This window comes from Pseudorasbora parva, chromosome 12 (genome assembly GCF_024679245.1).
Source record: "Pseudorasbora parva isolate DD20220531a chromosome 12, ASM2467924v1, whole genome shotgun sequence".
NCBI lineage: Eukaryota > Metazoa > Chordata > Actinopteri > Cypriniformes > Gobionidae > Pseudorasbora > Pseudorasbora parva.
This window is the reverse complement of record NC_090183.1, coordinates 47,376,366-47,401,923: the sequence shown is the minus strand read 5'-3', so window position 1 is coordinate 47,401,923 and position 25,558 is coordinate 47,376,366. Positions and strand designations below refer to the sequence as shown.

Here is a 25,558-nt window from a genome sequence, read left to right as displayed (position 1 = left end):
AGGAAACATGACTGAGATCAACTTCAAAATAAAAGACATGAAACGAACAGGAAACATGACGGAGATCAACTTCAAAATAAAAGACATGAAACGAACAGGAAACATGACGGAGATCAACTTCAAAATAAAAGACATGAAACGAACAGGACACATGGCGGAGATCAACTTCAAAATAAAAGACATGAAACGATCAGGAAACATGACGGAGATCAACTTCAAAATAAAAGACATGAAACGAACAGGACACATGACTGAGATCAACTTCAAAATAAAAGACATGAAACGATCAGGAAACATGACGGAGATCAACTTCAAAATAAAAGACATGAAACGAACAGGGCACATGACTGAGATCAACTTCAAAATAAAAGACATGAAACGAACAGGAAACATGACGGAGATCAACTTCAAAATAAAAGACATGAAACGAACAGGACACATGACTGAGATCAACTTCAAAATAAAAGACATGAAACGAACAGGAAACATGACAGAGATCAACTTCAAAATAAAAGACATGAAACGAACAGGACACATGACTGAGATCCACTTCAAAATAAAAGACATGAAACGATCAGGAAACAAAACCAAAACACACAAAGGCAGAATTAAATTATAAAATTATACACAAAAGTCAGAGTCACATATATATATATATATATATATATATATATATATATATATATATATATATATATATATATATATATATATATATATATATATATATATATATATATAATGCAGCTTTGTCAAGTCAATGGGGACAAAGAACATTGGCTAATAAAAGGCAAAAAGTAATTTAAAATGAATAGGACTCTTATGAAAACATGATACGTAAATACTGCAGTGTCCCGAGTCCGACTGGAGCCCGTGTTTCTTTTCTTTTTCTCCCTCCATATTACAGACTGTTGCAGCCATAAAACAGCTCAGCTTTGTTTTTAATGTCAAAGTACTAAGATTTAGTTTCGTTTCTTTATTAAGTTAATTTAAAAAAAAAAGTTTAGAGCAATTTTGGTTTGTTAAATTAAAGTTTTTGTTTTTTAAAGTGACCAAGCGTCCAGCAGCCAACAGTGAGTTCACCTCATCTTTGATCAGTTTCTCAAATCAACACTTGACTCGTCTTGCCTTTAATAAAATCAATAGATATAAAACACTTCAAGTATATCTTAATGTTAGTTTAAATGTTTACTATCACCACCACAGTAAAAGGGCATTTCTGACAAGCTGAGGCAGACTCGCAACGGCGCTTGCAAACAAAACGGGCGATACAATCTACTAATAAATTAAATAAAAATAAAAACCAGGCAGGTTGTCTTAACGTACAGCTCTCCGCAAAATGAATATAAATCCCATCACTTTAGGTCAGAGTTCATGTGACGTGTGCCTAGTGTACTTCAGTGTACTTCACTATCTAGTGTACTTCAGTATACTTCACTATCTAGTGTACTTCAGTGTACTTCACTATCTAGTGTACTTCAGTATACTTCACTATCTAGTGTACTTCAGTATACTTCACTATCTAGTGTACTTCAGTATACTTCACTATCTAGTGTACTTCAGTATACTTCACTATCTAGTGTACTTCAGTGTACTTCACTATCTAGTGTACTTCAGTGTACTTCACTATCTAGTGTACTTCAGTATACTTCACTATCTAGTGTACTTCAGTGTACTTCACTATCTAGTGTACTTCAGTATACTTCAATGTCTAGTTTACTTCACTATCTAGTGTGCAATATCTACTGTACTTTACTGTCTAGTGTACTTTAATGTCTAGTGTACATTAGTTTCAAGTGTACACCATCCAGTGTACTTCACCATCTAGTGTGCACCACCTAGTGTGTTTTGCCATCTAGGGCCATCTGGTGTGCACTACCTAGTGTGCACCACCTAGTATGCTTCACTATTTACGCCGCATTCACACGGGGCGTAGGCGTTAACGCTTCCCATTTACTTTGAATGGGTGACATCATCCGTTGCCGAACTGAATTGTGGGTTCCGTCGCGACGCTTCACTCGCGTTGCAAGCGGCAGAAGTTGAAGATTTCTCAAACTTTTCAAGCGCTAGCGCAGGCGTCATCCAATCAGATCGCCGTATGCAAATATCCTACAGCAGACGCTAGCCAATTGCATTCATTACTGCTCCGTGAACCATCCAGACCATAGACCGTTAAAAATCCAGACGCAGCTCCTGGACCACTACGTGATATTCTTCCCGCTGTCTGCGCTTTTTCAGGATTTAATGTACTTAACAGCTTCGTGCACCTGTGCGGTGCGCTGACAACAACTACACGGGTAATCACACTCGCACATACAACCAAAAAAGGCGCTTTTTTGTGTTGTGTTTTGGTCCAAGCGGCAAGTTAATGTGATTGGCTGTTGTCACTATGTCCGCGTCAGCACCCAGCTTCAGCCACGCCCTCCGTCAAGCGTTAACGCCTACGCCCCGTGTGAATGCGGCGTTAGTGTGAACCACCTAGTGTGCTTTGTCATTTAGTGTGAATCACCTGGTGTACTTCACTATCTTGTACTTCACCTAGTATGTACTTCACCTAGTGTACTTCACCTAGTGTACTTCACCTAGTGTACTTCACTATCTAGTGTGCACTACCTAGTGTGCACTGCCTAGTGTACTTCACCTAGTGTGCACTACCTAGTGTGCACTGCCTAGTGTACTTCACTAGGTAGTGTGCACTACCTAGTGTACTTCACTATCTAGTGTGCACTACCTAGTGTGCACTGCCTAGTGTACTTCACCTAGTGTGCACTGCCTAGTGTACTTCACTAGGTAGTGTGCACTACCTAGTGTACTTCACCTAGTGTACTTCACTATGTAGTGTGCACTACTTAGTGTACTTCACCTAGTGTGCACTTATCTAGTGTGCATTACCTAGTGTACTTCACCTAGTGTGCACTTCCTAGTGTACTTCACCTAGCGTACTTCACTATGGAGTGTGCACTACCTAGTGTACTTCATCTAGTGTGCACTTATCTAGTGTGCACTACCTAGTGTACTTCACCTAGTGTACTTCACCTAGTGTGCACTACCTAGTGTGTACTACCTAGTGTGCACTACCTAGTGTGTACTACCTAGTGTGCACTACCTAGTGTAGTTCACCTAGTGTGCACTACCTAGTGTACTTCACCTAGTGTGCACTGCCTAGTGTACTTCACTAGGTAGTGTGCACTACCTAGTGTACTTCACCTAGTGTACTTCACTATCTAGTCTGCACTACCTAGTGTGCACTGCCTAGTGTACTTCACCTAGTGTGCACTGCCTAGTGTACTTCACTAGGTAGTGTGAACTACCTAGTGTACTTCACCTAGTGTGCACTTATCTAGTGTGCATTACCTAGTGTACTTCACCTAGTGTACACTTCCTAGTGTACTTCACCTAGCGTACTTCACTATGGAGTGTGCACTACCTAGTGTACTTCATCTAGTGTGCACTTATCTAGTGTGCACTACCTAGTGTACTTCACCTAGTGTACTTCACCTAGTGTGCACTACCTAGTGTGCACTACCTAGTGTGTACTACCTAGTGTGCACTACCTAGTGTGTACTACCTAGTGTGCACTACCTAGTGTAGTTCACCTAGTGTGCACTACCTAGTATGCACTACCTAGTGTACTTCACCTAGTGTGCACTACCTAGTGTGCACTGCCTAGTGTACTTCACTATGTAGTGTGCACTACCTAGTGTACTTCACCTAGTGTTCACTACCTAGTGTACTTCACCTAGTGTACACTACCCAGTATACTTCACTATCTATTGTGCCCTAACCCTAGTGTAGTGCACTACCTAGTGTACGTAGTGTACACTATAATACTGATTTGCCAACATTGTCACTATATGATGACTTAAAATAAACTGATAAATCACTTTTGTGAAGCTGCTATGAAACAATTGTCATTGTAAAAGCGCTATATAAAAAGTTGATTGATTGATTGATTGAAGATTATTTAGTGAGGCCAGAAGGGTGTTTTCACACTAGCTGAATATGTATGATATGTATGTATATAATGCAATGCAGGTGGTAGCTCATTCTGAGGGGCATTTTGAGCCACCCAGTATTCTGGTCAAGGTCCTGTTCCTGGTCAAGACAATCTCCTGAACTCCAAACTGAATGTCAGAATGGGAAAGAAATATTGGACAAGGTCTATTGGACTTGTTTTCATTTTTTATCCCAAAAAAATTATACGATTAATATTTTTTTTAAACTGAGACTCATTGGCCTCTGCTCATTTTCTGGGAGGAATATATATCAGAACACATTTTTGATGACCTGGGTTTCGATGACCAAAGGTCCTGTGTACCTTTACACTGTCCTCCTCCTGTCAGGGCCTGCGGTTAGTGTGTGTGTGTGTTCATGTATATGGTTTATGAGGACACAAATATGTATAATGACATGGTTATTACAACGTAAACATGGTTTATGACGATATCTGTGTCCTCATACTAAAACATACTAAATGGTGTTTTTTGAAATTCCAAAACTGCCAAGTTTTCTTTGATTTGTAGGTTTATGGGTAGGGTTAGTGTAGGGGGATAGATTATGCAGTTTGTAAATTAGAAAAACCATTATGCCATTGTGTGTGTGTGTGTGTGTGTGTGTGTGTGTGTGTGTGTGTGTGTGTGTGTGTGTGTGTGTGTGTGTGTGTGTGTGCGCGTGTGTGTGCGCGTGTGTGCGTTAGTGTGTGCGTTAGTGTGTCTGCGTGCGTGTGAGAGAGAGATTGTGTGTAAGTGTGAGAGAGTGCAAGAGTGAGTTTTGTTTCTACCCCTGCCGTTCCCACACAAGGTTGCAATTCTTAAATGTGATCTAACAAAGGTAAAGAGAAAATATTAACCATATATTCTGTTTATATTGCTTGTAATTGGGATGAAGTAAACATCTGTTGATTATTTTAACATAAAACATTTGATTGTGTGAAATTAAAAACCCAAAAATGCAGCGGGTCCACCAGACCCATGAACATTGGCTGAGTAACAAAAATATGCACACACACAATGAACCACAAAAGGGTTAAGCAACTTTGACTGAAATAACCACTTGTTACAACCGAGGTATGTAGCAAAGCATTTGTGAAGCCACAACACACACAACCTTGAGGCGGATGGGCTACACCAGCAGAAGACCCCACCGGTACCACTCATCTCCACTACAAATAGGAAAAAGAGGCGACAATTTGCACAAGCTCACCAAAATTGGACAGTTGAAGACTGGAAAAACGTTGCCTGGTCTGATGAGTCTCGATTTCTGTTGAGACATTCAGATGGTAGAGTCAGAATTTGGCGTAAACAGAATGAGAACATGGATCCATCATGCCTTGTTCCCACTGTGCAGGCTGGTGGTGGTGGTGTAATGGTGTGGGGGATGTTTTCTTGGCACACTTTAGGCCCCTTAGTGCCAATTGGGCATCGTTTAAATGCCACGGCCTACCTGAGCATTGTTTATGACCATGTCCATCCCTTTATGACCACCATGTACCCCGAGGTGAAGCATTGATTGACTGATAGACAACTACTCTGTAAGTGTTTGTAACTTTTCTCATTTGATTGTTTGTTCAACTGTTGTTGGATAAGTGTCTCTGTGTAGTACAGTGGTGTGTATTATTAGTTTTGGTGTATTCTCGCGGTGTGTTTGGGAGTTACCATTTGTTTGGTCATTGCCACGTTGTGAGTGAGCATTTGTTGGGGGCGTTCCCACCTGCTTTCAATACAATACTCAGGTGAGTATAAATAGCGTGATAGTCCGCGGCAGCGGAAGCGGCAGTGTGAAGCCCTCCCCGAGCAAGGACCCCGACAAGGCACTTGAGTATCATCTTCCTTTTCATTATTTGTGTTCGGCTCTTCTCTAATTCCTATCTGGCCTTTTCTCTGATCTGTATTCATCATGTGCTTTCAAATCTCAACTATAACTACTAGCACTCGTAAATCACGCTCTGTACGCACGAGACGCCGTAATCCAAATAATTTGCACTATATCCTAACATCCTCTGCTACTTTACTCTCTATTCCAATTGGTCTCTGGAATTGCCAGTCGGCTGTAAACAAAGCAGACTTTATTTCATCTATTGGGACTCATTCTCAGCTCAGCCTCATGGCCCTAACTGAGACCTGGATCAAACCAGAGGACACTGCCACTCCTGCAGCCCTCTCAACCAATTATACTTTTTCACACACTCCTCGGCCTATTGGGAGGGGTGGGGGTACTGGTTTGCTTATCTCAAATGATTGGAAATTTGATCCATTACCATCTCTACCGGCCAGTTCATTTGAATCGCACTCAATCACTATTACTCACCCTGTTAAAATCCATGTGGTAGTGGTCTATCGTCCTCCAGGTCACCTCGGTAACTTTGTGGAGGAGTTGGGTGTGTTACTTTCTAGCTTCCCTGAGGATGGCACTCCTCTGATTCTGCTTGGTGACTTCAAAATCCATCTTGATAAACACCTAGCTGCAGACTTCAGCACTCTACTGACTTCATTTGACCTTAAGTTAGTATCTACTACGGCTACTCACAGATCAGGTAACCAATTAGACCTCATCTACACACGCAACTGCTCCACGCACAACACTTTAGTTATTCCTTTACACACCTCAGACCACTTTCTCATCACTCTTAACTAGTGATCGACCGATATTGATTTTTTATAACCGATACCGATTATTTTGATGTTTATGTGCCGATAACCCGATATATAGAACCGATATTTATTTATTGTGTCATTTCTGTTTTTTTACAATTACAGCAACAGCACTTAACTGAGCTTTTTAAACACTGTAATTTTTGCGGTTTCACTCATACAGAACAAAAACTTACATACAGAACAAAAGACATCTACATCAATAACTAGTCTGAAAAAAATGGCTTTTTTAATACAGTGCAGTTTTTTTTAACATTAATGCTGTTTCAACTTTTTATTTATAAATGCAGCCATATTAACAACAGGCAAAATACACATATTAAGTCTAATATTTTCAAATGGAGAACATAAATGAGAGTTGAGTCTATCAAATCCCCAACTATGAGCATAAATATAAGCATTCATTTTAAACTACAGTTTTAAAAGGTTTATGTGTTTAATAGACTAAAGATTGAATATTCTCTGGAATTGTAATAGCTATGATGTATTCGCGGGTTTGTTTCTTTTTCTTATCTCATCTAGTACGGTATCAAAATTAATGTTTGTGTATGTCTATGAAATGCTGACGACAGCGCTGTTTTCATCTCTGCGTTTAACTTACACATCTCGCGGAGATAGGCCTAATAATACATTTTCACGGAGCTGTAATTAATTAGATATTTATTATATAAATGTTATATAGCAGACGTTAATATAATTAAGAGTTTTAAATGAGTCGGTCTTGTTTACATACGGTGACTAGCCTATATGCTGGAGCTGCAACTCCGTGAGAGAATGCGACAGAGCATAAACAACACAGAGAGAGAAATAAGTTTAGCGCTTTCCAACATGTTCTCATTCATGGTGGCCTAATAATTCATTTTCACGGAGCTGTAATAAATAAGATGTTTATTATATAAATGTTATATAGCAGACGTTAATATAATTTAAGGAGTTTTAAACGAGACGGTCTTGTTTAGCCTACGGTAACGTTAGCATATATGCTGGAGCAACAACTCGGTGAGTGAACGGCTGAATGCAACTGAGCATAAACACAGAAAGAAAGAAATTCGGTGCTTTTACTTCGGTGCTCTCATTCAAGGCTGTTTTGTTTCATTCATGTGAAGTTACGTCTTTATTGTGACATAACGGATTACCTGACGACTCTGTCAGTGAGTCGTCTCTACAGTGCCAAGTTTAAACTATATAATATCATCTCATAACATCTTATTTGTGCATATCTCAATTGTGCATTAATGTTATGTCAAACAAAGTTTATTAATTAAGGGATGCAGGTTATTTTACCTTTAAACACCGTTGTTGACTCATTTCCCGTCAGACAGTCCGTTAATGGCGAGCTTGTATGCAATTCTCAAAACGTCTACAAGATGGCGCCATTTATCGGGAAATCCGATATTACAAAATCGATACCCGATTATGGGAAAATGCATAAATATCGGGAAAAATATCGGGAATCCGATATATCGGTCGATCATTACTCTTAACCTCATACTGACTCCTGATACAACACGTACTCCTACACACATTAGCTTTCAGCGTAATCTACGCTCACTCTCTCCCTCTCGCCTATCCACTATGGTTTCATCTTCACTCCCTCCACCTGCTCAGTTCTCAGCACTGGATGCTAACAGTGCTACCGACACTCTTTGCTCCACTCTAACATCCACCTTAGAAAAAACTATACTGACCTTAGAAAAAACTATACTGACCTTACCTTGTATCAGTCTCTTCTCTTCTTTCTCTACAAATGTCTCCACTTCTTAAACAACATACTACCACAACAAAATCAACAATTGCTCTGACTCTCGCAAACTCTTTAAAACATTCTCCTCTCTCCTTTGTCCTCCTCCTCCCCCTCCTTCATCAACTCTTACAGCTGATGACTTTGAATCATTTTTCACAAACAAAACATCTCTCATCAGCAACCAGTTCTCCTCATCACAAACTGACACGCACATCTCAACAACTAACACGAACACGCTTCCATCCTTCTCTCCACTCTCCGAGGCAGATATTTCTAAACTCATCCTTTCCAATCACCCTACTACCTGTCCTCTTGATCCTATACCCACTCACCTCCTTCAGGCCATTTCTTCTTCAATCACTCCTGCACTCACTCACATTGTCAACACTTCTCTTCACACGGGAACCTTTCCCACAGCATTTAAGCAGGCTCGGGTAACCCCACTGCTTAAGAAACCATCCCTGAATCCAGCACTTTTAGAAAACTACAGACCGATTTCCCTTCTGCCTTTCATTGCAAAGACCCTTGAGCGAGTTGTGTTCAATCAACTCTCTATGTTTCTTGAACGGGACAACCTCCTAGACAACAACCAATCCGGCTTCAAAAGCGGCCATTCGACTGAGACTGCCTTGCTCTCGGTAACTGAGGCACTGAGACTGGCAAAAGCAGCTTCCAAATCCTCAGTGCTCATTCTGCTGGATCTGTCTGCTGCTTTTGACACAGTTAACCACCAGATCCTCCTGTCAACACTTAAGAAGGCGGGGATCTCAGGAACTGCTCTCCAGGTGTTCAGGTCTTACCTCTCGGGTAGGTCCTACAGGGTGTCATGGAGAGGTGTAGTGTCTAAGTCACATCATCTAGCTACTGGGGTTCCTCAGTGCTTGGACCACTTCTCTTCTCCATCTACATGTCATCATTAGGTTCTGTCATTCAGAAACACGGCTTCTCCTATCACTGCTATGCTGATGACACTCAACTCTACTTCTCATTTCAACCAGATGATCCTACAGTCAGTGTTCGTATCACTGCCGGTCTGACAGACATTTCTGACTGGATGAAAGAGCATCATCTTAAACTCAATCTTGCAAAGACAGAATTACTTGTTTTCTCAACCAACCCAGCACTTCATCAAAATTTCTCCATTCAGCTTGGTTCATCGACCATAACTCCATCAAAGACAGCCAGCAACCTCGGAGTTGTGATTGATGACCAGTTAAACTTCACTGACCACATTACTGCAACAGCCCGGCCCTGCAGATTTGCTTTATACAACATTAGAAAGATCAGACCCTTCCTATCAGAACAGGCTGCACAACTCCTGGTTCAAGCTCTTGTTCTCTCCAGACTGGATTATTGTAATGCTCTTCTGGCTGGGCTTCCAGCATGCACTATCAAACCCTTGCAGCTGATCCAGAATGCAGTGGCGAGAGTGGTCTTTAATGAGCCGAAGAGAGCGCATGTTACGCCTCTCTTCATCAAACTGCACTGGTTGCCAATGGCTGCTCGCATCAAATTCAAGGCTCTAGTTCTTGCCTACAAAACAACCACTGGCTCTGCACCAATATACCTAAACTCACTTGTTCAGACTTACACACCCTCCAGAAGCTTGCGTTCTGCGAGCGAGCGGCGCCTCGTGGTTCCATCCCAAAGAGGCATGAAATCGCTCTCACGGACATTTTCCTGGACCGTTCCCACCTGGTGGAATGACCTGCCGATCTCATTTCGTGCTGCCGAGTCTGTAGCCATTTTTAAAAAACATCTTAAGACACATCTTTTCCATTTGCACTTGACCAATACAGAATAGCACTTACTGATCACCACAGCAACGACCAAAAAGTGCACACTCCTGGATCATATCTACGTCTCTCATCCGGATTTGTGCCTTCAGGCGGGTATGTTACATAGTTATCATAACTATCAGAATCCAGTGTTCTGTATTTTGCGTACGTGAGTTTTTGTTGTAGATGGCTATTGCTGCGCGTTTAGCTAGAATGCCATACAAAACCAACCCATTGGGCCACTGAATCTGCATTAACGACAACAGCTGGGGCAACAGCCTTAGTCCTAATGGGTTGTTATCATGGCTATCAAAATCCACTGTTCTGTATTTTGCATACGTGAGTTTTTGTTGTAGGTGGCTATTGTAGATGGCTATTGTAGATGGCTATAAAAAAATTGTGTACTGTGCTAATTAATTGAGATTTCTTACAGCTCTTACAGGTTGTTGGCCTTGTTGATTTCGTTGCTTCTATTGCTCTCCCCTTTTTTGCAAGTCGCTTTAGATAAAAGCGTCTGCTAAATGATTAAATGTAAATGTAAATCCTCTGATGGCTACTTCCAGCAGGATAATGCATCATGTCACAAAGCTTGAATCATTTCAAATTGGTTTCTTGAACATGCCAATGAGTTGACTGTACTCAAATGGCCGCCACAGTCCCCAGATCTCAACCCAATAGAGCATCTTTGGGATGTGGTGGAACGGGAGCTTCGTGCCCTGGATGTGCATCCCACAAATCTCCATCAACTGCAAGATGCTCTCCTATCAATATGGGCCAACATTTCTAAAGAATGCTTTCAGCAGCTTGTTGATCAATGCCACGGAGAATTAAAGCAATTCTGAAGGCGAAAGGGGGTCAAACACAGTATTAGTATGAGGTTCCTAATAATCCTTGAAGTGAGTGTATATATCACATGTCTAATTAGAAACTTTGGGCCTGCAAACATTAAGATAATACAACGTTGTATAAAATACCCAATACAATCTTTTGGAATCATTTCTTTATAAAGCACTGTTTTTGATTAGTGACATCAAAAAAACAAACAAACAAACAAAAAAAACAGAGCAACATCATGCTAGTCTAATAATTTAAAACCAACAATCATATTTACATTATTAATTTCCTTACATGTGTTTTTCTGGGGGAATTACAGATTGATTGGAAATGTCTTGAACAAACTTATTTCACCCAACAGTTTCAAATGTTTTTGAAAGCATTTGTTTTCACAGTACTGAGAGTTTGTCACATTATTAATGAAATAAATAGAAGCTACAGTTGCAATTGCTGCTGCATGTCGGTTGCATAACTGCTGTGAGTGAGCAGAATCCTGCGTCCCTGAATACTGCTGTAGTGTTTCAGAAAGAGAAGATGAACGAGAGACAGGGGAATGTAGCGTTATACAGATTTTACAGCCCTGATAAATGTGATTGCGTGCAAACACTGTCATTAAAGGGGCCTATCATCATTTATCTCATTGCCCCAGAAGGTCCACTTGTAATGCAAGTCAAGGTTATTTGCGGCTACACTTTTGTCTTCTATGTAAACATCCCTCATGTGAAATGAGTAAATTGTGTCATCTGTGGGTTCAATCTAGCTTTTAACTGCTCCATCCTTCAATAACAGCCTCTTTAAGAAGATGCATCAGATCGACACATTCATAAATCAATCTGCACAGAAATGTGTTGCTCAAACTGTTCAGATGAGACTAAAATGATCAGGGATCTTGTTGAAAAACATGAGCTGCTCATTTCTAATGTTGAAGGCTGTGCAGTGCCACAGTGCAAGCTTTCACACACTTTACCATGTTTGACTCTCATCATAATTTCTGCTGGTGATCAGACTGTTTGACATCATGACTAGGTGGCCCAAGTTTCCAAACACTGAATAGGTGTTATTAACAGTTCATTTATGTTCACATCAGAAAGTTGAAGTAAATGAGTTGTTTTGCCGCAAGAGGTTAAAATGAACTCTCCAGCTCTCCATTTTCTCACATTAAGCCACAAAAACAAAAATATGAACATAAACACAATGTGTCGGTGGAGTTTCACTGTGAATGATGTGTCACTGACAAAGAAAATTGTGTTTAACACAAATGTAAAATACAGTTGCATGAGTGACAAAAATGTCTAGCTAGTAAATTTTCCGAATTCATTCCATTGGTAGACATTAATATTGGACCCTGGCTTCTGTGATTCAGAAATTCGCGTCCTCATGCACGACCCTTCAGAAAGAGTTGAGTGAAGCCTGCGACGCCATGAAGTGAAGCAGAGATGTGAAAGGCAGAAACACTACCGTGTTTTACAGCTGCTCGTCTCGCCTCCAGAGCAGCTGCTCAGGTAAAAGCACAATAAATCAAAATGAGGTATTCTTGTTTAGGGAGGTTTATGGTTATTTCAGCACTAATTCCTCAAAAATCTGTGTGATTCACGGCTGAACGGCAGACATTCAGAATTGTCTCGTATTGGCATAACTGTAATGATTTACAATGAACAGCAGGCGAAGTCCAGAGTTTTGCCCTTTTTATACTAAAATCACATGAGTTGGTGTTCTTATAAAACAGAAAGGTCTTTCCTTTATGCATAAAATAAGTTTTGGTGCAAACACAGATATCCATATGTTTTATCTGTCATGAGTTCCTTCTTGAGTTTCTCCGCGTTTCTCTCCCACATCTTCTGCACGCTGCCTAACCACTGGCTGAGAGAACAGCATCATAGGCTGGATTCTTTAGGGGGGAAGTCCAGGTTGGTAACCATGGTGACCACAGAGAGGATGTCGTCGGGGGCGATGAGGTTGGTGTTGCGTTGCATGGAGATGATGCGTTCTTCCACACACCCTGCAGACAGACGGGCCTCGGCCTCATGATCCCAACACTCCTCTATAGTCTCGTAGAGCATCGCCAGACCCTACAGGACAACAAACACTGAGCTATTCCAGATGCCACTGGAGATACATACACAGAACCTGTTAATCAGCATTATTCTTCTGGAGCTTCAATAGGAGCAAGACAGTCTTAACCAACTGTAAAAAATCTCCATTATTATTTACTTATAATTGATACATATCCATATATATGTATATAGCTCTGGAAAACATAAAGAGACCACTTAACATTGAGAAATCAATGTAAAGTGGTCTCTTAATTATATATATATGTGTGTGTGTGTGTGTGTGTGTGTGTGTGTGTGTGTGTGTGTGTGTGTGTGTGTGTGTGTGTGTGTGTGTGTATATATGTATGTGATTGGGGAATTTTTCTTGAAATAGAGAATCTGAATTTTTTTGTTACATTTTATTTTGCATTTGTCAAAATCCCTTAGCTATTTCTAACAACTCATTACTTTTTCCAAACAATGTCAGTATTTATCGCCTTTGGCTTGCTCAGTTGGGAACACTTAAATTTCATCTATATTACTGATCTGCCTGCATTGACACTATTTGAGACCTGAAATGAGCTGATAACATCCCTGTTTTGGCTCCATTTCTCAAAACTCTACACAAAAAACCACAAAATAAACACACACGGACACATGCACGTGCACACACACACACACACACACACACACACACACACACACACACACACACACACACACACACACACACACACACACACACACACACACACACACACACACACACAATATATATACTGAATATGCATACAAGCCAAGTCTGTAAGTCAACTTTATTTCTAAAGTTTTGCATGTTGTGTGTGTGTGAGCCTGTTTATGTGGTTTATGAGGACACAAATTTGTATTACTACATGGGTATTACACTGGTATTACACTATAAAGGTGGTTTATGAGGACATATCAAATGTCCTCATAATTCAAATGGCCTTAAAAACATACTAAATGATGATTTTTTGAGAAAGTAAAAATGCAGAATGTGTCCTGTGATGGGTAGGTTTAGGGGCAGTGTGTGTGTGTGTGTGTGTGTGTGTGTGTGTGTGTGTGTGTGTGTGTGTGTGTGTGTGTGTGTGTGTGATGGGTAGGTTTAGGGGCAGTGTAAGGGGATAGAAAATACGGTTTGTACAGTATAAAAACCATTACGCCTATGGAGAGTCCCTGTAAACCACATAGACCAACATGTGTGTGTGTGTGTGTGTGTGTGTGTGTGTGTGTGTGTGTGTGTGTGTGTGTGTCTGAGCTCTCATAAACACCTGAGACGTGCAGTAATTCAGGCTAAAGTAGCCTCAACTAAGTATTGAGTGCTGTTCATGATCATACTTTACAGTTGGCCAATTATTCTAAAAATCCTTTCTTTGTATTGGTCTTAAGTAATATTCAAATTTTCTGAGAATTGAACTGAATTTGGGATTTTCCTTAGTTGTCAGTTATAATCATCAAAATTAAAATAAATAAAAATGTGAAATATATCAGTCTGTGTGTAATTAATTAATATAATATACAAGTTCCACTTTTTGAATGAAATTAGTGAAATAAATCAACTTTTGATGATATTCTAATTATATGACCAGCACCTGTATTCAAGTAACTGTCGGTTATGTGAAGCTTAAATACTCAATGAATGCATTACATTTGAACTAAACTCATTCGATTCGAGTTGACTAAAACTAGACTAAAAACAATTCAAGTGACTAAAATATGAATAAAACTAAATCAAAATTGACTTTCAAAATGACACTGGACCACCAGTAGGGTTGGGGTTAGGGTTACTGTCCACTCCCATCGGAGCTTTTATGGGATTGCGCTCTCACGCTAATGTGCCCTGTTTAGTAAATCTGACCTTTAGCGTCTAAGCAATTAAAAAAAAAAAAAACTGTCGAAATAAATAAATAAAATAAATAAATTTAAAAAATTAAAAAAATTAAAACTGCAAAAAATAGTATACAAATAATGCAAAAACATCTCTGATGCGTTTTATTTTTAATCCATTTACTGACAAATACAAAAATACAAATACTTTTTTCACATGGTCCTAATCAGTGAGTTGGATATTTGTGTGTGTGTGTGTGTGTGTGTGTGTGTGTGTGTGTGTGTTCTACCGTATGTTTTAGCCAGTGTTCTCTGAATATTGGTCGTAGTTTCTTATGCACAACGACGTCCTGCATGTCCTCCAGAGACGGATGAAGACCTGCCTCCTCCTCAAACGGCAGAGAGAACTCATCCACGGGACCTGAGAGAGAGACACATGGGTCACTACAGGTTTACACACACACACACACACACACACACACACACACACACACAGTGTCTGGGTGTTTGTTACCGTCGGCCGCTGTGCATCGCGCGGCCAGCTCCCACAGCACCAGACCCACAGCGTACATGTCGATTCTGAGGAACGCGTCGCGCTGGAAACTGATCGCCCCCTCCAACACCTCTGGAGCCATGTAGCGCCGCGTTCCCACCTTTAGCAGACCAGCACAACATTACCAACATTATTATCAACAATCAGATAACACTTAAAATCTATCACAAAAAAGTACTAGTCACAGAGTTTGTAAAGGTCTGTAATAAATTGCTTTGTGGAAAATTAAACAACTATTTACACCAGATTTTTTTTTTAGCACATGCAAATATCGTACTCACCTGTCCGTGTGTGTCCCCTGTAGATTTCCCTGCTTCAAACTTCAGCGCTAGGCCAAAGTCTGCGATACAGGCGGTTAAATCGCTCTTCAGCAACACATTCTTACTTTTGATATCTCTGAGAGAGAGAGAGAGAGAGAGAGAGAGAGAGAGAGAGAGAGAGAGAGAGAGAGAGAGAGAGAGAGAGAGAGAGAGAGAGAGAGAAATTAAATGAGGATGGGGGTCCTCACAAGAGATGTAAGATCATATGAATCAGAGGAGCGCACCTGTGTGCGATGGCAGGCTTGTGTCCATCCTTCAGGTTAGGGATGTCCTCATGTAAATACGCTAAGCCACGCACAAACGTCTGCGCTATCAGACACAGCTCATTCCAGGACACAACATTAGCCTTCAGGAAGTCTGTCAACGAGCCCTGAGTACACACACACGCACACACACACACACACACACACACACACACACACACAAGCGCAAACACGCATGCACGCGCACACACACACACGCACACAAACACACACACACACACACACACACACACACACGCACACACGCACACACGCACACACAAACACAGGTGCAAACACGCACGCACGCGCACGCACACACACACACACACACACAGTATCAACACTCCAATAAGTCCCTGAGAAACACAGTGAGGTCATGTGACAGTAATTCTACTGTTTGAAGACACCATGAAATCAAAACTGATCATTCTTGTGGTTTGCGTTTGTGTTCATTCTTATTTTTAAATATACTGCAATGTTTATTGTAAATAATGTATCTGTGCAGATAGTATTATTTAAAATTCATGTGCCTCGTAATATTTAATTAAAAACATGAACTTTCCCTCGCAACATCTCATCGCAATAAATTAAAGCTCCCGTTCTTCGCGATTCCATCTTTCAAACTTTAGTTAGTGTGTAATGTTGCTGTTAGAGCATAAATAATACCTGTACAATGATAAAGCTCAAAGTTCAATGCCAAGCGAGATATTTTATTTAACAGAAGTTCCCTTTCAAAGCCGACAGCGAGCGGCCGGTTTGGTCTACACCGCTGCACTTCCTGCTGTGATGACGTCACTAGAACCGTTTGTTGACTAACCCTCCGCCTACAGGAACATGAAAAATAGGGGCGTGGTCTCGTTGTTCTCCCGCGTGGAGAAGAGCGCGCATTCAGCGCTTGCATCGCCCCGTTATGGTAAGAGGCGGGACCTTTCCGGGCAAAGTGCGCTAAGCTGCTGTCCAATCACAACACGGGAAGCGCTGGCCCAATCAGAACTCGTCACGTGTTTCTGAAGGAGGGACTTCACAGAACAAGGAAATCATCAGGCCGTTTTTAGGACAGAGGAAACAGCGCTGTACAGAAATTAAGTCAATTGTGTGAGAAATACTGTGTTTTTACACGCGAAACATGAACTCATGTTATATTGCACACTGAAAACACAATCAAAGCTTCGAAAACACGCGAAGAACGGGACCTTACATTAACAAAACAACAACAAACTTTTCAATTGCAAATTCTTTCATCCTTCCAGAAGTCGTTTCACTCAGACATAATACACAACCGAAGACAAGATTGCAATTTCCCTTTCATACCAAATTTTTAATGTATATCGTTTTATACTGTGTACAACACATTTGTTAAATATCAGGGATAATAATAATATGCATAGATCTCTGTACAGTAATACCCATTGAGCTTAGCCGATGACAAACATTATCATTACACTTACATGATGATGCGTGCGTGTGTGTGTGTGTGTGTGTGTGTGTGTGTGTGTGTGTGTGTGTGTGTACCTTCTCGTGGTATGCTGTAATGAGCCAGAGCTCTATATCCAATCCGCTTCCTCTTTTTTCTGCTCCGATGAAGTGAAGGATATTTTCATGCTTCATTCCACTCACACTATAAATCTCATATTCATTCTGCCATGACAGCTTATTCTGAGAGAGATCACAAACAAACACAAAATTAACAACAAAATTAACCCCATTCAAAGTCATTGTACAATACTTAATATACAAAAAAACTGAAGTGGGCCAATACTGGCACTTCTACTCTTTGATCTGTAGCTTCCTGGCACGTCTCACATTGAGCTCTGAGGTAAAGTATGCCTGCCATTGTTCAAGACCACCCACTGAAACAATCCACCCTCTAACTCACCCACTGGACCGATCCACCCTCTAACCCACCCACTGGACCAATCCACCCTCTAACTCACCCACTGGACCGATCCACCCTCTAACTCACCCACTGGACCGATCCACCCTCTAACCCACCCACTGGACCGATCCACCCTCTAACCCACCCACTGGACCGATCCACCCTCTAACCCACCCACTGGACCGATCCACCCTCTAACCCACCCACTGGACCGATCCACCCTCTAACCCACCCACTGGACCAATCCACCCTCTAACTCACCCACTGGACCGATCCACCCTCTAGCCCACCCACTGGACCGATCCACCCTCTAACCCACCCACTGGACCGATCCACCCTCTAACCCACCCACTGGACCGATCCACCCTCTAACCCACCCACTGGACCAATCCACACTCTAACCCACCCACTGGACCAATCCACCCTCTAACTCACCCACTGGACCGATCCACCCTCTAACCCACCCACTGGACCGATCCACACTCTAACCCACCCACTGGACCAATCCACCCTCTAACCCACCCACTGGACCGATCCACTCTCTAACCCACCCACTGGACCAATCCACCCTCTAACTCACCCACTGGACCGATCCACCCTCTAACCCACCCACTGGACCGATCCACCCTCTAACCCACCCACTGGACCAATCTACCCTCTAACCCACCCACTGGACTGATCCACCCTCTAACCCACCCACTGGACCAATCCACCCTCTAACCCACCCACTGGACCGATCCACCCTCTAACCCAGCCACTGGACCGATCCACCCTCTAACCCACCCACTGGACCGATCCACCCTCTAACCCACCCACTGGACCAATCCACCCTCTAACCCACCCACTGGACCAATCCACCCTCTAACCCACCCACTGGACCGATCCACCCTCTAACTCACCCACTGGACCGATCCACCCTCTAACTCACCCACTGGACCGATCCACCCTCTAACTCACCCACTGGTCCGATCCACCCTCTAACCCACCCACTGGACCGATCCACCCTCTAACCCACCCACTGGACCAATCCACCCTCTAACCCACCCACTGGACCAATCCACCCTCTAACCCACCCACTGGACCAATCCACCCTCTAACCCACCCACTGAAACAATCCACCCTCTAACCCACCCACTGGACCAATCCACCCTCTAACCCACCCACTGGACCAATCCACCCTCTAACCCACCCACTGAAACAATCCACCCTCTAACCCACCCACTGGACCAATCCACCCTCTAACTCACCCACTGGACCAATCCACCCTCTGCCCACCCACTGGACCGATCCACCCTCTAACTCACCCACTGGACCGATCCACCCTCTAACTCACCCACTGGACCAATCCACCCTCTAACTCACCCACTGGATCAATCCACCCTCTAACTCACCCACTGGACCGATCCACCCTCTAACTCACCCACTGGACCGATCCACCCTCTAACCCACCCACTGGACCGATCCACCCTCTAACTCACCCACTGGACCGATCCACCCTCTAACCCACCCACTGGACCAATCCACCCTCTAACCCACCCACTGGACCGATCCACCCTCTAACCCACCCACTGGACCAATCCACCCTCTAACCCACCCACTGGACCAATCCACCCTCTAACCCACCCACTGGACCGATCCACCCTCTAACTCACCCACTGGACCGATCCACCCTCTAACCCACCCACTGGACCAATCCACCCTCTAACCCACCCACTGGACCAATCCACCCTCTAACCCACCCACTGGACCGATCCACCCTCTAACCCACCCACTGGACCAATCCACCCTCTAACCCACCCACTGGACCGATCCACCCACTAACCCACCCACTGGACCAATCCACCATCTTTTTTGTTTGGCCCTCTCCTGGGCTGTATGTTCAAACAACAAACTACATTGAGTTAAAGCAGTTTTTCCCAACCACGGTCCTGAAGGCTCTCCTTCATCTGACATGCCAATTCCAGGTCTTGGAGTCTCCAATAATAAGATGATAATTTGAATCAGGTATGCAGTGTAGCCTGCAGGATCGTGGATGGGAAACACTGAGTTAGAGGAACTCATTTGTCGTTCCAAATAATTTCAACATAAACGAGTGCAAATAATACAACAACATCATCACTATTATTTACATCTCAGTTTTTAAAATATTACAAAAGCAAACACTAAGACCGAAACTATAAATGTTTAAAATAAGTCTCCAGCACAATGAATAGGGTTAGGGTTAACAACAAACACGAGCCAGAATATTCATAAAAACATTCAGAGCACTATAATAAACCGCTCTACACTGTTACAGCATTTTAGCTTTATTTATAATTGTTCATCTTCTACACAAAAGCTGAAGAGGCAACATGGGCAAAAGTAATGACATGAAATCTGCCAGACCTGGACAGGGAAGATCTTTACAGCCACGGGTTCGCTGAGCAGCTGTGCCTTCCAGACGCAGCCGAAGCGTCCTCGAGCCTTCACCTCCAGCAGCTGCAGCGGCTTCTGGCCCAGCAACGGTGATGGCGGAGCCAGGCCGGGATCCTGAAGACAACACACACACACATACACACGTCACTGCTGAGACTCGCCTGCGTACACACACTAACACACAATCAGCGGCTGATGCAGGAGAACTCAAATAATAATCCATTCACACTAGAAAGAAAGAGATAAAGAAAGAAGACCCCGTATGCAGGAACAGCAACCGCATCAAAAACTCATGAAAGGGGATGAAAACTAAAGCATCGGCATGGCAGGATAGGGGAGTGAATGAAGCTCTTACCTCTATCATGATATGAAAGGCGTGCTAGCAAAAGAGGAAGAGAGGGATTTTACTGCTTCTAGCACACAAGCGCTGTGATGAGGGCAAGAACGATCGCAGAACATGAGAATGATGTGGTGCACGTGATAGATTCTCATATGCCATCATGGAAACACACCTAGATATCTAAAAAATATTATATTGTTTTTCTATAAGTCTAATGACAACTTCTGTGGACTGTTTTGTCCCCCATTTAAAGGAGAATAAAGCAACATGAACATGCACTGACTGTAGGCTTCAAATCTCGGCACAATCACAATCTTTTGACATTACACAACATGACAATAATTTATAGAGATTTCTGGGATGGTGTGAATACTTTGAATTAACAGATTTATTCTTCATGGCTCTAAACATGTCTTTAATAATACAAAAACACTGAGATGTGAATGTTGTTCTGCGAATGAAAAAGAAAAACATTGCTCTCTCATACAGTAGTTTTGTCTTGTTTGAAGTACTAAAGTACTTAAATAATTAAAAAACTAAAAACTAAAACCGAAAAATGAAACTTAATAGAAAATATATTAGACATATAAAATATTTTCATTAAAATTCAAATAAAATAAAAATGGCCAACATTAATTTTATGCTTAACATAAGAAAGAAGAAAAAAAGATTTTCCCTTTTTAATTAAGTGGATTTTAGGCTACAGGCTATAATGACTAAATATTGATATAAAGACAAAAGTACTGAGTAAGAAAATCACTTTTTTGCAATTAAACACTTTTTGCTCTGTCCTTGTTATATATGTTACACGTACTTTAGTAAAAGCAGCAAATCATGCATACTTACATGCAACTAACCCTCAACCAAACCCTAACCCTACAGTAAGAACATGTTGTTAATTAAAACTACACCATATTTAAATGTATTATTATACTGTAAAAATGACACCTTTAAATAAAGTGTAACCCAAAAGACCCGATAAGGACGTTTACACGATAAGGACACATGGTAAAAATGGCACACATATGCAAAAGAGTCCCGAACGCTCCAGAAGTGCATGGGTGTACCTGTCATGGTCAGATATGGAGGTGGGTGTACCTGTGATGGTCAGATATGGAGGTGGGTGTACCTGTGATGGTCAGATATGGAGGTAGGTGTACCTGTGATGGTCTGATATGGAGATGGGTGTACCTGTGATGGTCAGATATGGAGGTAGGTGTACCTGTGATGGTCAGATATGGAGGTGGGTGTACCTGTGATGGTCAGATATGGAGGTAGGTGTACCTGTGATGGTCTGATATGGAGATGGGTGTACCTGTGATGGTCAGATATGGAGGTGGGTGTACCTGTGATGGTCAGATATGGAGGTGGGTGTACCTGTGATGGTCAGATATGGAGGTGGGTGTACCGTTGATGGTCAGATATGGAGGTAGGTGTACCTGTGATGGTCAGATATGGAGGTGGGTGTACCTGTGATGGTCAGATATGGACGTGGGTGTAACTGTGATGGTCAGATATGGAGGTAGGTGTACCTGTGATGGTCAGATATGGAGGTGGGTGTACCTGTGATGGTCAGATATGGAGGTAGGTGTACCTGTGATGGTCAGATATGGAGGTGGGTGTACCTGTGATGGTCAGATATGGAGGTGGGTGTACCTGTGATGGTCAGATATGGAGGTAGGTGTACCTGTGATGGTCAGATATGGAGGTGGGTGTACCTGTGATGGTCAGATATGGAGGTGGGCGTACCTGTGATGGTCAGATATGGAGGTAGGTGTACCTGTGATGGTCAGATATGGAGGTGGGTGTACCTGTGATGGTCAGATATGGAGGTAGGTGTACCTGTGATGGTCAGATATGGAGGTGGGTGTACCTGTGATGGTCAGATATGGAGGTGGGTGTACCTGTGATGGTCAGATATGGAGGTGGGTGTACCTGTGATGGTCAGATATGGAGGTGGGTGTACCTGTGATGGTCAGATATGGAGGTGGGTGTACCTGTCATGGTCAGATATGGAGGTGGGTGTACCTGTGATGGTCTGATATGGAGGTGGGTGTACCTGTGATGGTCTGATATGGAGATGGGTGTACCTGTTATGGTCAGATATGGAGGTGGGTGTACCTGTGATGGTCAGATATGGAGGTGGGTGTACCTGTGATGGTCAGATATGGAGGTGGGTGTACCTGTGATGGTCAGATATGGAGGTGGGTGTACCTGTGATGGTCAGATATGGAGGTGGGTGTACCTGTCATGGTCAGATATGGAGGTGGGTGTACCTGTGATGGTCTGATATGGAGGTGGGTGTACCTGTGATGGTCTGATATGGAGATGGGTGTACCTGTGATGGTCAGATATGGAGGTGGGTGTACCTGTGATGGTCAGATATGGAGGTGGGTGTACCTGTGATGGTCAGATATGGAGGTGGGTGTACCGTTGATGGTCAGATATGGAGGTGGGTGTACCTGTGATGGTCAGATATGGAGGTGGGTGTACCTGTGATGGTCAGATATGGAGGTGGGTGTACCTGTGATGGTCTGATATGGAGGTGGGTGTACCGTTGATGGTCAGATATGGAGGTGGGTGTACCGTTGATGGTCAGATATGGAGGTGGGTGTACCTGTGATGGTCAGATATGGAGGTGGGTGTACCTGTCATGGTCAGATATGGAGGTGGGTGTACCTGTGATGGTCTGATATGGAGGTGGGTGTACCTGTGATGGTCTGATATGGAGATGGGTGTACCTGTGATGGTCAGATATGGAGGTGGGTGTACCTGTGATGGTCAGATATGGAGGTGGGTGTACCTGTGATGGTCAGATATGGAGGTGGGTGTACCGTTGATGGTCAGATATGGAGGTGGGTGTACCTGTGATGGTCAGATATGGAGGTGGGTGTAACTGTGATGGTCAGATATGGAGGTAGGTGTACCTGTGATGGTCAGATATGGAGGTGGGTGTACCTGTGATGGTCAGATATGGAGGTAGGAGTACCTGTGATGGTCAGATATGGAGGTGGGTGTACCTGTGATGGTCTGATATGGAGGTGGGTGTACCTTTGATGGTCAGATATGGAGGTAGGCGTACCTGTGATGGTCTGATATGGAGGTGGTGGTACCTGTGATGGTCAGATATGGAGGTGGGTGTACCTGTGATGGTCTGATATGGAGGAGGGTGTACCTGAGATGGTCAGATATGGAGGTGGGTGTACCTTTGATGGTCAGATATGGAGGTGGGTGTAACTGTGATGGTCAGATATGGAGGTAGGTGTACCTGTGATGGTCAGATATGGAGGTGGGTGTACCTGTGATGGTCAGATATGGAGGTGGGTGTACCTGTGATGGTCAGATATGGTGGTGGGTGTACCTGTGATGGTCTGATATGGAGGTGGGTGTACCTGTGATGGTCAGATATGGAGGTGGGTGTACCTGTGATGGTCAGATATGGAGGTGGGTGTACCTGTGATGGTCTGATATGGAGGTGGGTGTACCTGTGATGGTCAGATATGGAGGTGGGTGTACCTGTGATGGTCAGATATGGAGGTGGGTGTACCTGTTATGGTCAGATATGGAGGTGGGTGTACCTGTGATGGTCAGATATGGAGGTGGGTGTACCTGTGATGGTCAGATATGGAGGTGGGTGTACCTGTGATGGTCAGATATGGAGGTTGGTATACCTGTGATGGTCAGATATGGATGTGGGTGTACCTGTGATGGTCAGATATGGAGGTGGGTGTACCTGTGATGGTCAGATATGGAGGTGGGTGTACCTGAGATGGTCAGATATGGAGGTGGGTGTACCTGTGATGGTCAGATATGGAGGTGGGTGTACCTGTGATGGTCAGATATGGAGGTGGGTGTACCAGTGATGGTCTGATATGGAGGTGGGTGTACCGTTGATGGTCAGATATGGAGGTGGGTGTACCTGTGATGGTCAGATATGGAGGTAGGTGTACCTGTGATGGTCAGATATGGAGGTGGGCGTACCTGAGATGGTCAGATATGGAGGTGGGCGTACCTGTGAGGGTCAGATATGGAGGTGTGCGTAGCTGAGATGGTCAGATATGGAGGTGGGTGTACCTGAGATGGTCAGATATGGAGGTGGGTGTACCTGTGACGGTCAGATATGGAGGTAGGCGTACCTGTGATGGTCAGATATGGAGGTGGGCGTAACTGAGATGGTCAGATATGGAGGTGGGCGTATCTGTGATGGTCAGAATTGGGGGTGGGCGTACCTGTGATGGTCAGATATGGAGGTAGGTGTACCTGAGATGGTCAGATATGGAGGTGGGCGTACCTGTGATGGTCAGATATGGAGGTAGGTGTACCTGAGATGGTCAGATATGGAGGTAGGTGTACCTGAGATGGTCAGATATGGAGGTGGGTGTACCCGTGATGGTCAGATATGGAGGTGGGTGTACCTGTCATGGTCAGATATGGAGGTGGGTGTACCTGTGATGGTCAGATATGGAGGTAGGTGTATCTGTGATGGTCAGATATGGAGGTGGGCGTACCTGTGATGGTCAGATATGGAGGTGGGTGTACCTGTGATGGTCAGATATGGAGGTGGGCGTACCTGTGATGGTCAGATATGGAGGTGGGTGTACCTGTGATGGTCAGATATGGAGGTGGGTGTACCTGTGATGGTCAGATATGGAGGTGGGCGTACCTGTGATGGTCAGATATGGAGGTGGGCGTACCTGTGATGGTCAGATATGGAGGTGGGCATACCTGTGATGGTCAGATATGGAGGTGGGCGTACCTGTGATGGTCAGATATGGAGGTGGGTGTACCTGTGATGGTCAGATATGGAGGTGGGCGTACCTGTGATGGTCAGATATGGAGGTGGGCGTACCTGTGATGGTCAGATATGGAGGTGGGTGTACCTGTGATGGTCAGATATGGAGGTGGGCGTACCTGTGATGGTC

General features: G+C 43.3%; 1 protein-coding gene across 2 annotated transcripts in view; it reads right to left on the bottom strand.

Moving 5' to 3' along the window:
• Window positions 1-12,400: 12,400 nt before the first annotated feature.
• acvr2ab (activin A receptor type 2Ab) overlaps window positions 12,401-25,558 on the bottom strand; it is a 27,901-nt gene continuing 14,743 nt past the window's right edge. For both annotated transcript variants that reach the window (XM_067460523.1, XM_067460524.1), the window contains exons 5-11: window positions 20,267-20,410; window positions 17,518-17,661; window positions 15,985-16,130; window positions 15,722-15,836; window positions 15,402-15,540; window positions 15,178-15,308; window positions 12,401-13,075 (exon numbers count right to left, since the gene is read on the bottom strand). In XM_067460523.1, the coding sequence (XP_067316624.1) occupies window positions 12,881-13,075; window positions 15,178-15,308; window positions 15,402-15,540; window positions 15,722-15,836; window positions 15,985-16,130; window positions 17,518-17,661; window positions 20,267-20,410 (1,014 nt within the window). In that variant the 3' untranslated portion in view covers window positions 12,401-12,880. The remainder of the gene's footprint in view (window positions 13,076-15,177; window positions 15,309-15,401; window positions 15,541-15,721; window positions 15,837-15,984; window positions 16,131-17,517; window positions 17,662-20,266; window positions 20,411-25,558) is intronic.